The sequence below is a fragment of the Poromitra crassiceps genome (genome assembly GCF_964638095.1).
Source record: "Poromitra crassiceps genome assembly, chromosome: 11".
In the NCBI taxonomy this organism is placed as follows: domain Eukaryota; kingdom Metazoa; phylum Chordata; class Actinopteri; order Beryciformes; family Melamphaidae; genus Poromitra; species Poromitra crassiceps.
The window spans coordinates 34,757,463-34,770,827 of NC_139643.1; the positions used below are offsets into that span (position 1 = coordinate 34,757,463).

The 13,365-nt window shown below is 45.9% G+C and overlaps 1 protein-coding gene across 1 annotated transcript; it reads right to left on the reverse strand.

The window, feature by feature from the left end:
* Nucleotides 1–1,129: 1,129 nt before the first annotated feature.
* LOC310785576 (catenin beta-1-like) lies at nucleotides 1,130–13,122 on the reverse strand. Its single transcript, XM_083646700.1, has 17 exons — nucleotides 12,969–13,122; nucleotides 11,941–11,989; nucleotides 11,461–11,673; nucleotides 10,988–11,238; nucleotides 10,543–10,781; nucleotides 9,808–10,009; nucleotides 7,963–8,107; nucleotides 6,204–6,307; nucleotides 5,651–5,785; nucleotides 5,221–5,424; nucleotides 4,836–4,994; nucleotides 4,416–4,535; nucleotides 3,277–3,427; nucleotides 2,963–3,084; nucleotides 2,817–2,877; nucleotides 2,197–2,392; nucleotides 1,130–2,102 (listed from the first exon to the last, which is right to left on the reverse strand). The coding sequence occupies exons 2-16, from the start codon at nucleotides 11,951–11,953 to the stop codon at nucleotides 2,202–2,204; spliced, it is 2,310 nt and encodes a 769-aa protein (XP_083502826.1). The 5' UTR covers nucleotides 11,954–11,989; nucleotides 12,969–13,122; the 3' UTR covers nucleotides 1,130–2,102; nucleotides 2,197–2,201.
* Nucleotides 13,123–13,365: the final 243 nt, after the last annotated feature.

Below are 13,365 nucleotides of genomic sequence, written 5' to 3' on the forward strand. Positions count from 1 at the left end.
TAGTAGTATCGTTAATTCCTTAACAACACCCATCCCTAGTCCTGTTCATGTTTTTCTGTCTTGTGATGTGATGGTGATGATGCTCGTTGTCTTGCCGTCTGCCACCAATGATGATGTACACATCAAATTTCCTAATGGACAATAAATGTCATTCACGTATATTTGCATCAAAATTAGTATACTGTCCTGTTCAGAGGAGTTGTGAAAATATAATGCATATGATGGGGGGATAAATATGATTACTTGTATGTATGAGTGAATACAAATAACAAAACATTTCATTTATTACTTACAGTACCATACCTTGGTCTATCAGTTGCTAACCTCTTTGTTCCTCAAATATTTATCCTAAACATAACTTCAGAGTAGGTTTGTAGGTGCAAACAAATAATAATTTTAATTATCAAATCAAATTATCATTTGTGGCTTTATCTGAAATAATTATCATAAAGTCACAAAAAAGTTTCACATGTTTTAGACACATTGTAAGGAAGTTTGGGTGCTTGCCTTGTGTGAAGTTGCCGGATCTTCGGTAAGGGCTCACGGGCCGTGATCGGTTAGAACCACAAGCTTTATTCAAGCTTTAATGAAATATCAGGCAGATAGGAGCAAGGCAGAAGCCGCGTACATAGCTTACAGATTGCAGAAAGGGGAATAGGACCAACACATATCATAGCAGAACAACACCTTTTATACCCCCCCACATTCGATGTATGACATCGTTGGTGATGTCACAACGTCCGGGGAGGTATGACATCATCGGTGACTTCATAAAGTCACGTCTGCTATCACAGTCAGCCTAGACCGTCTGACATCGCTGATGACCTCACAGGTGAACTCTGACATCATCGATGATGTCACGGCGGTGTCATCATCATTACGTCGTTGGAGCCTTGGTTCGTGGCCGTCAATTGCCCCAAGAACAGGCCTGATGGTGGGCCATTATGGACCATTTTCTACACACATGATTGTATTAAGTTCCACATTTCCTGTTATTGACCATTTGACATGGAATTTCAGGCAAACAAACTTAGACCTCATAAGCACCATTTCAGGCACTTTTCCCAAGACCACCAAACTAATAAGTCATACATCACAAATAAGGAACACAAGACAGAAACAAACAAGATGAAATAAAATGCCACTTTATTGTTCAACCGTGTCATAACCTCGTCTCCAAAATAAGCACAGCAGGACTACAACTGGTTCATCAACCTAGCTACCGTTGATAGCACATAAAACTTGGTTTTATTAGACCACCAATGATAGCATAAAGGACTTTTCTATCAGACATCCAATGATAGCATACAAAATAGTTGTTAACCTACCAGTGATACTGTATATAAAACACTTGTCTCTAGATTTATCCCCAACCCACCCTCAATTTCACCCATATCCCCATTAGAACATTTGTGACACTGACATGTTTTATTATGCTTTAACAAGCACATAATAAGAATGCATATTCTCCATTTTTGAGATTATAAAAAAAAACTACACAATGTTACACTTTAAGTCAGAGTACGATTCAACTGATTATTAGTGTTCTACACATTCGGCCATAAACCAAAAGGAACATTGTATAATACCACTATAACTTAACACTACATATAACATACGTTTAAAAAAGGGAGAAAAAAAGATTACAAATGATTGGCAATTGAAGAGAAAATAAAGATGGCTAGTGCCAAGGCAAGCTGGGTCAGTACCATAACAGAGAATGAGTAATACAAAAAGAAATAAAATAAAATAAAGAATAAGAAAAATAGAAACAAAAACTGATAAGAATACAGGCAAGGCTAAAACATATCTGTGTTTCCATCTTTAAGATCCACCTCGTTCACTCTTCCATTTAGGGCAACCTTCTCCAAGACCTCCATTGTGTGTTTCCACGCTTCTCACTGATGCTTTACTTTAACCCCCCACCCCCCGTTCTGACTTGCTCCAACATTCCCATGGTAACCATCTCCCTTGTATTTGTGTGTCAGGCACTTTCCAAGATCCCTTATTCTTCTCAATACCTTCAACAACTCTACAGGCCAATCACAATGCTGCTTCAGACGATACAGGCCAATCACAATGCAGGTTCTATCAGAATACAACTGCAAAAGAGCACAAGGACAAAGAATTGAAAGAATAGGTTGCCATTTATCTCAACATTAACCTTTACTATAATTCGGTGGTAAACCTGCTTACCTCTCCTACAGGTCGGTGTCAAACCAGGCCAGCTGGCTGCTGTCCATCAGGTCCTGGGTGTGGCCGAGGTCGGGCAGCGGGTCGGTGTGGTGGCCCAGGTCGGGCAGAGTGTCGGTATGGTAGTCGGCACCCTCCATCATGGGGTCCAACAGGGATTCCTGGCCAAAGGCTGCTGGGTAGGCCCGGTAGGCTCCGTCTGACAAGGCACAGAGAAAACCTCGTGAAATTATTTCACAACATTCCAGTCACACAAAGAAACATTCTGGGCTATAAGTTGTTCCAAAACAATGACAGAATAGTCATCTGTCAGTGTTGAAAGCAACAGTACGATGTCATCTAGCAGGGAAGAGGAAGGATGACTGATAATGAAAGTTCCATATGACGGGTGTTTGTTGATGAACTCAAGGGTTTCACCCTTCATAGTCTTCAATTGCTCCAATGCCATAATGCTCTTTGTTTAGTTTTAAAATGAATTCAATGCAACCAGACTGTATTCATACATGAACAATCACTTCAAGCCATACCATTAAGTGCCAACAGAGATCAACTTAAATTAATAGGTTGGAGGAATGGAAAGAGTGTCGAGTGGTGATTTGACCAGTGAAAGAAGAGAAACTGACCGTCCTGTCTGTAGGCCAGAGGGTCTCCCTGACCTCCAATGTCCAGACCCAGGTCTCCAGTCTATGAAAACACAAAGACAGGCAAGTAAGAACCCAGCCTATGTGGAAGAGTGTATGCTTGGCCGTGTGTGTGTGTGTGTGTGTACCTCATTCCAGGCCATGGGCTCGGTTCTGAACAAGGAGCTGGTCAGCTCCACTGACAGACGTTTCTTGTAGTCCTGGGGCTTGTCCTCAGACATGCGGAACAGGACGGCTGCAGCGTAGGTTGCTACAGGAGAGAATGCACCAGAAAAATTAAGCGATATACACTCAAGTTACCAAATTACAATTTAGGAAAGCGCGCACATCGACCTCATTTGTCAAATTGATTATCTCTACTGTGTGTGAAGGCGCACACGCAGATAACAAGTTTGTGTGCTGCGCTATCTGTGTTTGGGCATGTGCACTGGTATATACGCACCGACGCCCTCGTTACGTGAGTGTAGCAGCTCTGTGAGCGGTGCCGTGGCTCCCTCGGCCTCGATGGCCTCAGCGGCCTCCTTGTCCTGAGCCAGCTCACAGAGCACACCTGCTGCCACACGCTGGATGTTCTCCACTGGAGAATACAGCAACTGGAGAGCAGGGCGAGCAGAGGAAGAGATTAAGGCGGGCAGGAGAAAAGGGGAGTTGGTGACAGGCAGGCAGTCGCAACGGAGGAGAGGGAGAGAGGTGGATCAAAGATGGAAGAAAAGAGAGATTTGATCATACAGACGGTATCCAAAAACTTGAACAAATGTTTCTAACTGCAAAGACATGTGTTTGATGTGGGACTGCAGGCGAGCAGTCACTGTAGTATAATTCAGTAGTAACAGTCACTGTAGTATAATTCAGTAGTAACTGCTCTACCTGGACACTGTAGTATAATTCAGTAGTAACTGCTCTACCTGGACACTGTAGTATAATTCAGTAGTAACTGCTCTACCTGGACACTGTAGTATAATTCAGTAGTAACTGCTCTACCTGGACACTAGTATAATCCAGTAGTAACTGCTCTACCTGGACACTAGTATAGTCCAGTAGTAACTGCTCTACCTGGACACTAGTATAATCCAGTAGTAACTGCTCTACCTGGACACTGTAGTATAATTCAGTAGTAACTGCTCTACCTGGACACTGTAGTATAATTCAGTAGTAACTGCCGGGCTCTACTTGGACACTGTAGTATAATTCAGTAGTAACAGTCACTGTAGTATAATTCAGTAGTAACAGTCACTGTAGTATAATACAGTAGTAACAGTCACTGTAGTGTAACTGCTCTACCTGGACACTGTAGTATAATCCAGTAGTAACTGCTCTACCTGGACACTAGTATAACCCAGTAGTAACTGCTCTACCTGGACACTGTAGTATAATCCAGTAGTAACTGCTCTACCTGGACACTGTAGTATAATCCAGTAGTAACTGCTCTACCTGGACACTAGTATAATTCAGTAGTAACTGCTCTACCTGGACACTGTAGTATAATCCAGTAGTAACTGCTCTACCTGGACACTGTAGTATAATCCAGTAGTAACTGCTCTACCTGGACACTGTAGTATAATCCAGTAGTAACTGCTCTACCTGGACAAAGAGTGGAATGGTATTAAGCCCTCTGATGACAATTCTGTTGTGGACGTCCCGGGCCAGGATGTGCAGAGCTCCTGTGCAGCCTTCCACGATCTCCTCCATACGCACACCCTCCTGTATGTGTTTGGACAGAAGGGGGTAAATCATGCACATCAATTCCAGAGAGTTCAAAAAGATTGAGCTGAAACACAATGGTCTACTGCTCTGTTTTTAACTTTTGTAGAGCTACAGATTTTTTGTTAAAAGTTAAAAATGGCTTTTTAACTTTTTCACCTTGAACAGTGTGCCTGTGACATCTTTTTTAAGTTCGCAGTTTTTTTTGGTATTTCTTCTGTTTTTCATTTACAAAAGGAGACTAACTTAGTCTGTTTGAGTTCAAAAAGTGTTTGGATTTTCATTGGCTTGGTTTCATACCACAAACTGCTGCTGGTTGCCTCCCATGCTGGTGCGCCTCTGGGTGTCCTGGTGGGCCCTGACTAGCAGCTGGACCAGTCGGGGGATGGCTCCCTGCTCCCGCAGAGCGCTGTGGTTGGCCGGGCAAAGAGCCAGGTTGCGAATCAGACCAACTGTAGCCTGGATAAGGGGGGGAAACAAACACAAATTTTAGTCAGAATTACCACTGATAAAGGCTCAAGAAATTAGCAGGTAATGCTAGCATGCAATTACTTTACTTTGCATCAGTTTCATCAATGATGTCGCTACATGCAAGGCTTAACAGTGAGCGTGTAGTTAAGCAGGAAAAACATAATATGAAGGTGTCAGTATAAGCCAGAGGGTATAGAGAGCTTGAGAAAAGTACCTTGATGAGTGGCCAGTGGGATGGTGGGTGCAGTAGCTTGACCACCACAGGCAGGCCGTAATGAAGGCGCACAGCATTCTGGGCCATCTCCGCGTCCTGGTGGCGGGAGGTCAGGTGGCGCAGGGCGCAGACTGCCGGCTCTGTGATGTCCTCCCTGTCACCAGCCCGAAGCACTGTACGCACCAGAGCCTCGATGCCTCCCACCTAACACATGGCAAGGTCAATTAGATCTTAAGATTCTCTAGGTACAGGTATCGTTTGTTACACGGTAACGGTATCGCAGATACAGTGATGGTCACAGGTACATCATGACACACATTTGGGGTTACTTGGTTCTCCAAATCTCCAAATAAATCTTAGAAGCCCATCTTCACGAGAGTGTGAGACAGCAAAATATTGTTCTCAAAAGCCGTGTATGTGTAGTACGCACCTGGCAGACCATGAGTTTGTTGCTGTAGTTGTTGCAGGTGAGGTTGGAGAGGATGCCAGCGGCACACGTCACCACATTGATGTCATCACTGCCCAGCAGCTGCACCAGGGTCCCCAGGAGACCCTCCATTCCCTCCTGGAGAGAGACAGACAGGGAGGGGCGATGAAGATGAAGAGGCAAGGTAGGAGGAGGACAAGAGGAAGAGAACAGGACAGGATAATGTGCCAACTCGTCTGTCATAGGAGTGTGTTTACAACAAGGCAGCAGGATGGCTTAGTGCTTAGTGAGTAGGGTTGTCAAAAATAACGATATTTCGGTACATACTCAATACTAAACAGATACAATACTCCTTTGCCACAGTATCGAGTTTATCAATATCGACAGCGCTTTCTCTGCCTCCTCCATACAAACACAGGGACACACACCCCCAGTACTGCTGCAGCTCAGCCCCTCCCTCTCAATGTGCCCCGTCTTCATGTCGTCTAATCACAGGACGTAGCACGTGGGAGGATGGCGCTATTCCATTTGTGGGTATTGCGAGTGTGTGTCGTACCTGTTTGGTGGCGGCATCTGAAAGGTTCCTGAGGGTCCAGAGGCAGTTCTGGACCAGGCGCTGGCTGGGATCGGTCAGATGGAGCCCCAAGGCCTGCATACCTCCTACACACAGACACACACCCCTCTTACTCATCTCAGTAGCTGACCACAGCTTTGTGGCCCGTGACAACACCTGCAGCTATAGTGTGAGGACTGAGAAGTCTTAAAAGTCCCATATACTCCGCTTTCCAGTGTTTTATATTTCTTCAGTTCCATTCAAAGTTGTGTGTGGTGTCGGATACCAAAAACACTCTCAAACCATTTGTACACCGTCCTTCATTTTCCAGCATGTCTCTGAACCTTACCAAGAACAGGCCGTTTCTGTTGCTGTGTGTTTAAGGCTCCTTAACAATCCCTCTGTTCTGATTGGCTAACCGTTTCAAGAGTGAAACACCGCAGCTGCAGGTAGGGAAAACTCTCTGGTAATAATAAGAAACAATGACACCCGCTTGTCCAAACGGTTCGTTTAGAGCAGCGATTCCCAACCTGTGGGCTGCCAAATAATTACATTGTATTTTACATTAAACAAACAAAACAAAACAAAAAAGAGCTCCTTGAAAACTGTAACACTGAAAATGTAACATGTTTCAGATGCTGCGTTAGTGACTGTGGACAATGAAATGTGCTCTGAACACATTATTTGGGCCGTGAAAAGTTTTGAGATTTTCAAGATGGCGCCGGAAAAGGTTTGGAACCGCTAGTTTCGAGGGTCGCTTTTCTAAAGCCTGTGACACACCAAGCCGATTTGTCGTGGTCGGCCATGATTGGGCGTCTCTCGCTCTAGTATTTGCGGTGTCCCCCACACCGTTGGCTCTAGTCGGCTTTGATGGTAGCTTGTCGGGGGCTTTTCTGGCCGATAGGCGTCAGGTCGTTGGTGAGAGAAATCACTCTGATTGGCTGGTCAGGGGTAGAGAAATCCCTCTGATTGGCTGGTCAGGGGTAGAGAAATCACTCTGATTGGCTGGTCAAGGGTAGAGAAATCACTCTGATTGGCTGATCAGGGGTAGCGAAGCAGGAGGGCACACAAAACACTGCTCACTTTCCAACTTATCTAATCTGATCATTCCAAAACACGGATATTTTCACAATGACGTGCCGTTGGGAAAGTCCCTCTCGCTGCATGATATCACCCATTTAGTTCAGTTTCTCCTTATTTTTCATCTCCGCCTCTTCCTTTCAGCAAAAGACCAGACCATTTGCAACTTTTTATCAGACATATTCTCGATTGGAAGTAGCTATATTATGAAGCAGTTTAGCTGAGTGAAATGCTAGGCAAATGCTACTTTCTATTTCATCTTTCATGAATCAGGTCTCACGCAGGTGCAGAACGTACGTGCTAGCTGCCCGTCGGGTGTCGTGTTTGCAACGTGTTCAAATGCAACTTTTTGGGCACCGACACAGGAGACGTTGAGGTGACGTATTGGTCGGCATCTAGTTGCCTCTAGTCCTTTTAAGTGTTGTCGGTCTGTCAGGGCCTTAATATGGATTGTGTGGATAGTTGGCGAACATGCGTTTTGATACTTTCACCATGTTTAGATGGACCAGATGGACCATCCGACCCTATTTATAATCACTGGGGCAAGGAAAATCCTGTTTTACACCATATGGAACCTTTAACACCACACAGAAACTCCTACTAATAGTATATTTACTGTTGTCTGAACCACACTCTGCGTGTGTGTGTGTGTGTGTGTGTGTGTGTGTGTGTGTGTACATACCAGCCTCTACGATGGCAGGCTTGTTGCTGGAGCAAACAGAGAGCACCTTGAGCACTCTGCTTGTGGTCCACAGCAGCTTCTCATAGGTGAAGGTCCTCATGATGTTGACCAGGGCCTGGGGACCGCCACTGGCCAGGATGATGAGCTAAGACACAGACAGGCAAGGTTTTTCCTGGCTCCTCACATACACTTCCTATTCCTAATTCTAACTTCATGTTTTGAGTATTAATTAGAGCCATGCACGGGCCTCAAATCTAGGCCCTAGCCGGTCTGAGCCCTACATGTTCAAGCCCTAGAATTTCAGGCCCGAGCCCGATATAGCCTAAGCATAATAGCCTAAGAAGCCTATCAAATCAACACTATACAAAAAAACTACATTAAAACACTTTGAACACCACAGGTTTGTCAGTTCAAACATAAAAAAACTAAACTAAACTAAAAACAGGCAGGCCCGGGCCCTAGCTAGTGATGTGAAAATGGGCCCTAGCACGGCCCTACGGTCGGGCCGCGCCCCCTCGGGCCCGGGCCAGAATGCAGGGCTCTAGTATTAATTAATTACCTCACTCATTTCCAAAAGCGCCTGGGATGTCTTACTTTGATTCTATCCAAGATGATCGCCTTAAAGCAGCTACGGGGAACTTTCACTTGGGTTAGGGTTAGTGTTTATTGTAGCGGCGCCTGTGGACAAAAGCGGTACTACTGTTCGCCCAGAACAAAAATGAATTTCCTGAACAAAGAGGCTCCTCCCGCTGACTCCACCCGACTGTCTGAGCCGCAGCAGGCCAGGCAGGGCTTCTCCAAGTCAGCAAGCCTCCCCAGCTGATGTACTGCTGCATACGGTTGACGTCACTGCTTCATTCACCGGCCGGAACAAAAATTACAACCAGTTTCACACGGACGTTACACGTGACGGACGCAGCGCCTGGTCAGCACAGCAGGCATTTGGAATAATAATAGAAAAATGATCAATCTCCGTCCTCACCGATGGTCTCATTTGCTGATGTAGGTAAGATGTGAGGCATCAGTATTACATTTCATAACCAGTTGAAACTTCCTTGTAGTCGCTTTAAGAATTATCTAATTAACTATGAATTTGGTTGCACCTAATGCTGAATTACAAAGTTCATCCATTGTGAATAAGCAAGTTTTCAAATTATATACATGAAATAGCTGAAAATCAGTGAAAAATGTCAATCACTCAAAAAATTATTCTTGACAGGTCGCCTTTCTTTTAGTTTACCAGCCCCATGCAAGTCAGATAATGTTTGTTTCTCTGTCCCACTGTGATTGTCCCACTGTGATGTCATAAATCCCACTGACATCATCCATGATGTCATAAATCCCACTGTGACATCATCCATGATGTCATAAATCCCACTGTGACATCAGTGATGTCATAAATCCTACTGTGACATCATCCATGATGTCATAAATCCCACTGACATCAGTGATGTCATAAATGCCCGACCCCACTGTGACGTCATCAGTGATGTCATAAATCCCACTGATGACATCAGTGATGTCATAAACCTGACATCATCAGTGATGCTGGTCTGATTGGCCACACAGCAGCCGAGTTGCGGGCAAGGCCGCGTAGCAGCCGAGTTGCGGGCAAGGCCGTGCAGCGGCTGAACTGCGAATGCGTGCTGCAGGGCCAGCTTGGCGAGCTTCAAGGGCAGCTCAGTGAGCTGCAGGACGGGCGAAGGCCGTGAAGCAGCCGAGCACGCAGTGTGGGCGAGCCTAGGAATCGAGCATGCGAGATTCCTAGTTATACATACAGTATGTGAAGGACTTTCAAAGTTTCAACGCAAATGCATGCATCAATCAGCTTGTGTCTTCCCATACCTTGCTTTCCTGGTTGCCATAAGCCAGGATCTGCAGGCAGTCAGTAGTGATGGCCAGGAACTTGACGTTGGTGTTAGCCAGCAGGGCCACCATCTTCTGTAGGCCCCCAGCCAGGCGCACGGCCATCTTGGCCCCCTCCTGGTGCAACAGGAGGTTGTGGAGTGTGGTGATTGCATAGAACAGCACACTGTCCACTGTCGAGCTGATGAGACATAGACAAAATTACAATTAGAACTGCGTATGATTTTCGTTTTGAGTGAGCATCCACTTGGTTCTTCACCGAGTGTTTAATAGGAATAATTAACACCAAAGACAATGGGATTTCAAGCAAGACACCCCAACTTCAACTCACTTCCTGTCATTTACGAAATATTCTGCCCATTTTCTGTTGAAAATTCTGAGACTAAATGGCATTTTTCAGAGACAGATCACACATTGGCTGTGTCTGCAGGTGGGAAGCCGGATTAAGGGTATGTGTCCTGGTCGGGGCGGAAGGGAACTGGTGGGAAAGCGTGATCCTCCCACATGCTATGTCCTGCTGGTGAAGCTCCTCGCTGTCAGGTGTGGCAACCGCACAGGTGTCGGAGGAAGCATGGTGCTAGTCTACGACTCTCCCCAGATCGACAGCCTTTCCACATTCCTGTTCCTAAGTGTTGACCATCTGGTCCTGTGCACATGAATTCTCTCACATCTCATAAATAGAGCACCCCTATTACTCCACTTTCCACTTCTCACCCCAGCATCTTCACCAGGGCAGGGATGCCCCCAGACTTGAAGATGGCCAGGAGCCCCTCACGGTGGTGGGAGAGGTTGTGAAGAGTGCCAGCAGAGCAGCGGGCTGTCTCCACGTCACCGGTGTTCTGCATGGCACGAACAACTGCAGAAACCATTTGCGGCGAGCGCATCAGCGCGTGGCGTGACGCCTCCTTCTTGGACAGCTGGTGCACCATTACGGCTGCCTTGTTCACCACAACCTGGGGCAGAGAGACAATGTTGGTCAGCGTGCATGCTCTAAAAAGGGATGTGTGCTGCTCTGCTGTTGGCTTATATAATATCGTAGGTTTATAGCCCTATCGCTGCTGGGAGTTATGAATGTACATCTGTGTGCTTGTGCGTTCATCCTTATGATCATGAGCTTAATGGATACCATTTCAGGAATCTGTGCATGTGTTAGGTGTACCTGGTCCTCATCGTTGAGCAGCTTGGTGAGTTCAGGGATGGCACGGGTGGCCAGCTCAGCATCATCCTGGTAGTTGATGAGGTTGACCACAGCGTGCTTCAGCATCTGAGAGGGTTCTGCCAGGCGCTGCACCGCCGTGGGGTGGGCAGCATCCAGCTGGGTGGGAGGGATCTGAATGCCCTCCTCCAAAGTCTCGGGGAACATGGCAGCACGCACACGCTGGGCCCGGGTCATGGCATAGCCCTCAATGTCTGGAAGAGATGTGAGGAGAAGATTCAATAGATATGCTTCAGGATTACTCCAACACTAAATCATCAACACATGCATAGCTATAAATCCAAAGGTGTCATCTAGGAGTGATAAGCAAAGAGAACATTGTGGCATCAATGCTCTGTTTCTAGCCACTCAAATGCACATGCTAACCAGTGAAAGACAGTTTGGTGTTTGTGATGCAGGTGCATGACTGTATATACCGGTTGTCTCAGGAGTGAAGGGTGGGTTGAATTCCCAGTCATAGAGGCCCGGGTCGTCGTCCTCAACATCAGGATTTCCCTTGCCACTCAGTGAGGGTGCTGTGGTGGTGACACCAGACTGGATGCCAGAGTCCAGCAGGTAGGACTGCTGCTGCCACTGGCTCACGGCAGCCTTGCTGTCCCCCATCGCCATGTCCAACTCCATTAAATCAGCTTCACGAAGGGGAAAAGGGTAGAACATAAGGAATGACAGATTAGGCAACGGCATAGACAGAATAAGTCACTATGGGGGGAAATGCAGAAAGGTTGGGGAAATACGAGTAGGGATGGGCATTTTAAGTATTTTAAATACTCGAGTACCCTCCTATCATGAACGAGTAATCAGGTACTTCCGATGGCAGATTAGTAATTAAGTCGAACTTGTTCATGTGAAAAGAATGAATACTTCTATCATGGTTGTTAAAAGTTTGTCATACTTACACTGGGTAGCCATTGTTCTTGCTTGCCCTCAGCCCGCACAGCTACTAGTCTGTGTGAAAGGAAATTAGTACACAAGTGAAAACAAGACTCGCACTCTAACCTTGAGCTCTTGTTTGCCAAAGCCAAATCTAATGTTTATGCATTTTCAACTCTACGTGGTCTGAATGAATCCAAATGTTGTCTTCTCGGGCTATGCTACCTGTGCCAGCTCCCTGATTCAAGTGCTTGTTTTGCTTGGTAACGTAGCTATGAGGGGAAATGCCGAGCCTCCACCTCTAGCCGACAGAGCAAAGCGGTGGGTATTTCCAGGCCAGCATGAACACAATTCACCATTCAGCGGCAACGAACATCAAAGGCATATTTCTCCCCCTCCCCCTACCACGGCCAAGTTCCGACCTCGCAGCTTGGGTTTCCAGTGAGAAAAACTCCCCCTCCGCCCCGCAATCACTTCCATGACTCCTCCTCTCACGTTGGCTTACAAAGATAACTAGCTACTTGGCCAAAACTAACAACATAGCGACATGTATATATCATCATACACACTTTATTTGTAATAAAAGACCGACAGATACCCAGCCAGCGTTAGCTCCCACTACTAGCTAACAGGTTGGCTACCTTTACCTTGTAAGCTAATTTAGCTAACGTTAGCGAGCATAGCTAACCTCTCATCAAGCTAAATAGCTAACATAAACAAACACTGCTTCAGGCTCCGCTCACAATTTCAAATTGTTAGACCCGTCTGGACGCGCAAACAGCATACAAAGTTGTTCTAATAGCAAATTATTTAAATAATGAAATAATGTCTTTCAGCCAAAAACCCATCTAGCTACATGTCTTAGTCTGGTTTGATTAACGTTAGCTTAGCCAGCTCGTATGAAAAGTAGATCCAAACGCAACCGTACAAAACCTGCTGTGTTGCCAGCCACGGAGCCCCCTCCCTAGCCAAAGATGGTTTTTCTTTGCTGAAACAGCCACGGACGCGTTTTAAATACGTTGTACAACAAGTCTAGGAAATGTAGCGTATTTACCAGAGTCGAGCGGCTCCTCCGTGTTAAGACAATTTTCTCCTTTCTGCTCGGCTGAAATGGGAAAAGAGCTGCTAGGTGAACCACCCGTAAAAGTCCGAACCACACCCGCTGTTGCTCCGCCGAAGATGATGCCTCCGCCTGTACGATCGAACATCAAGATGGCGAAAGGAGAAAAATATTCTGCCGCACTCGGAAATATAGAGCGCTGTATTATTAAATAAAAGTTATCGCACCGAAACGGTCGTTACAGTTATCACTTCAGTTCTAATTGTTGTGTATTTGCCAAGAGCAAGCGAATACCTAAACTCCGAGCTTTCTAAACGAATGATACAAATTCCCAAAATATATTACGCACACTGCACAGGCGAACTGTATTCATTAGAATGGAATGTGTGAT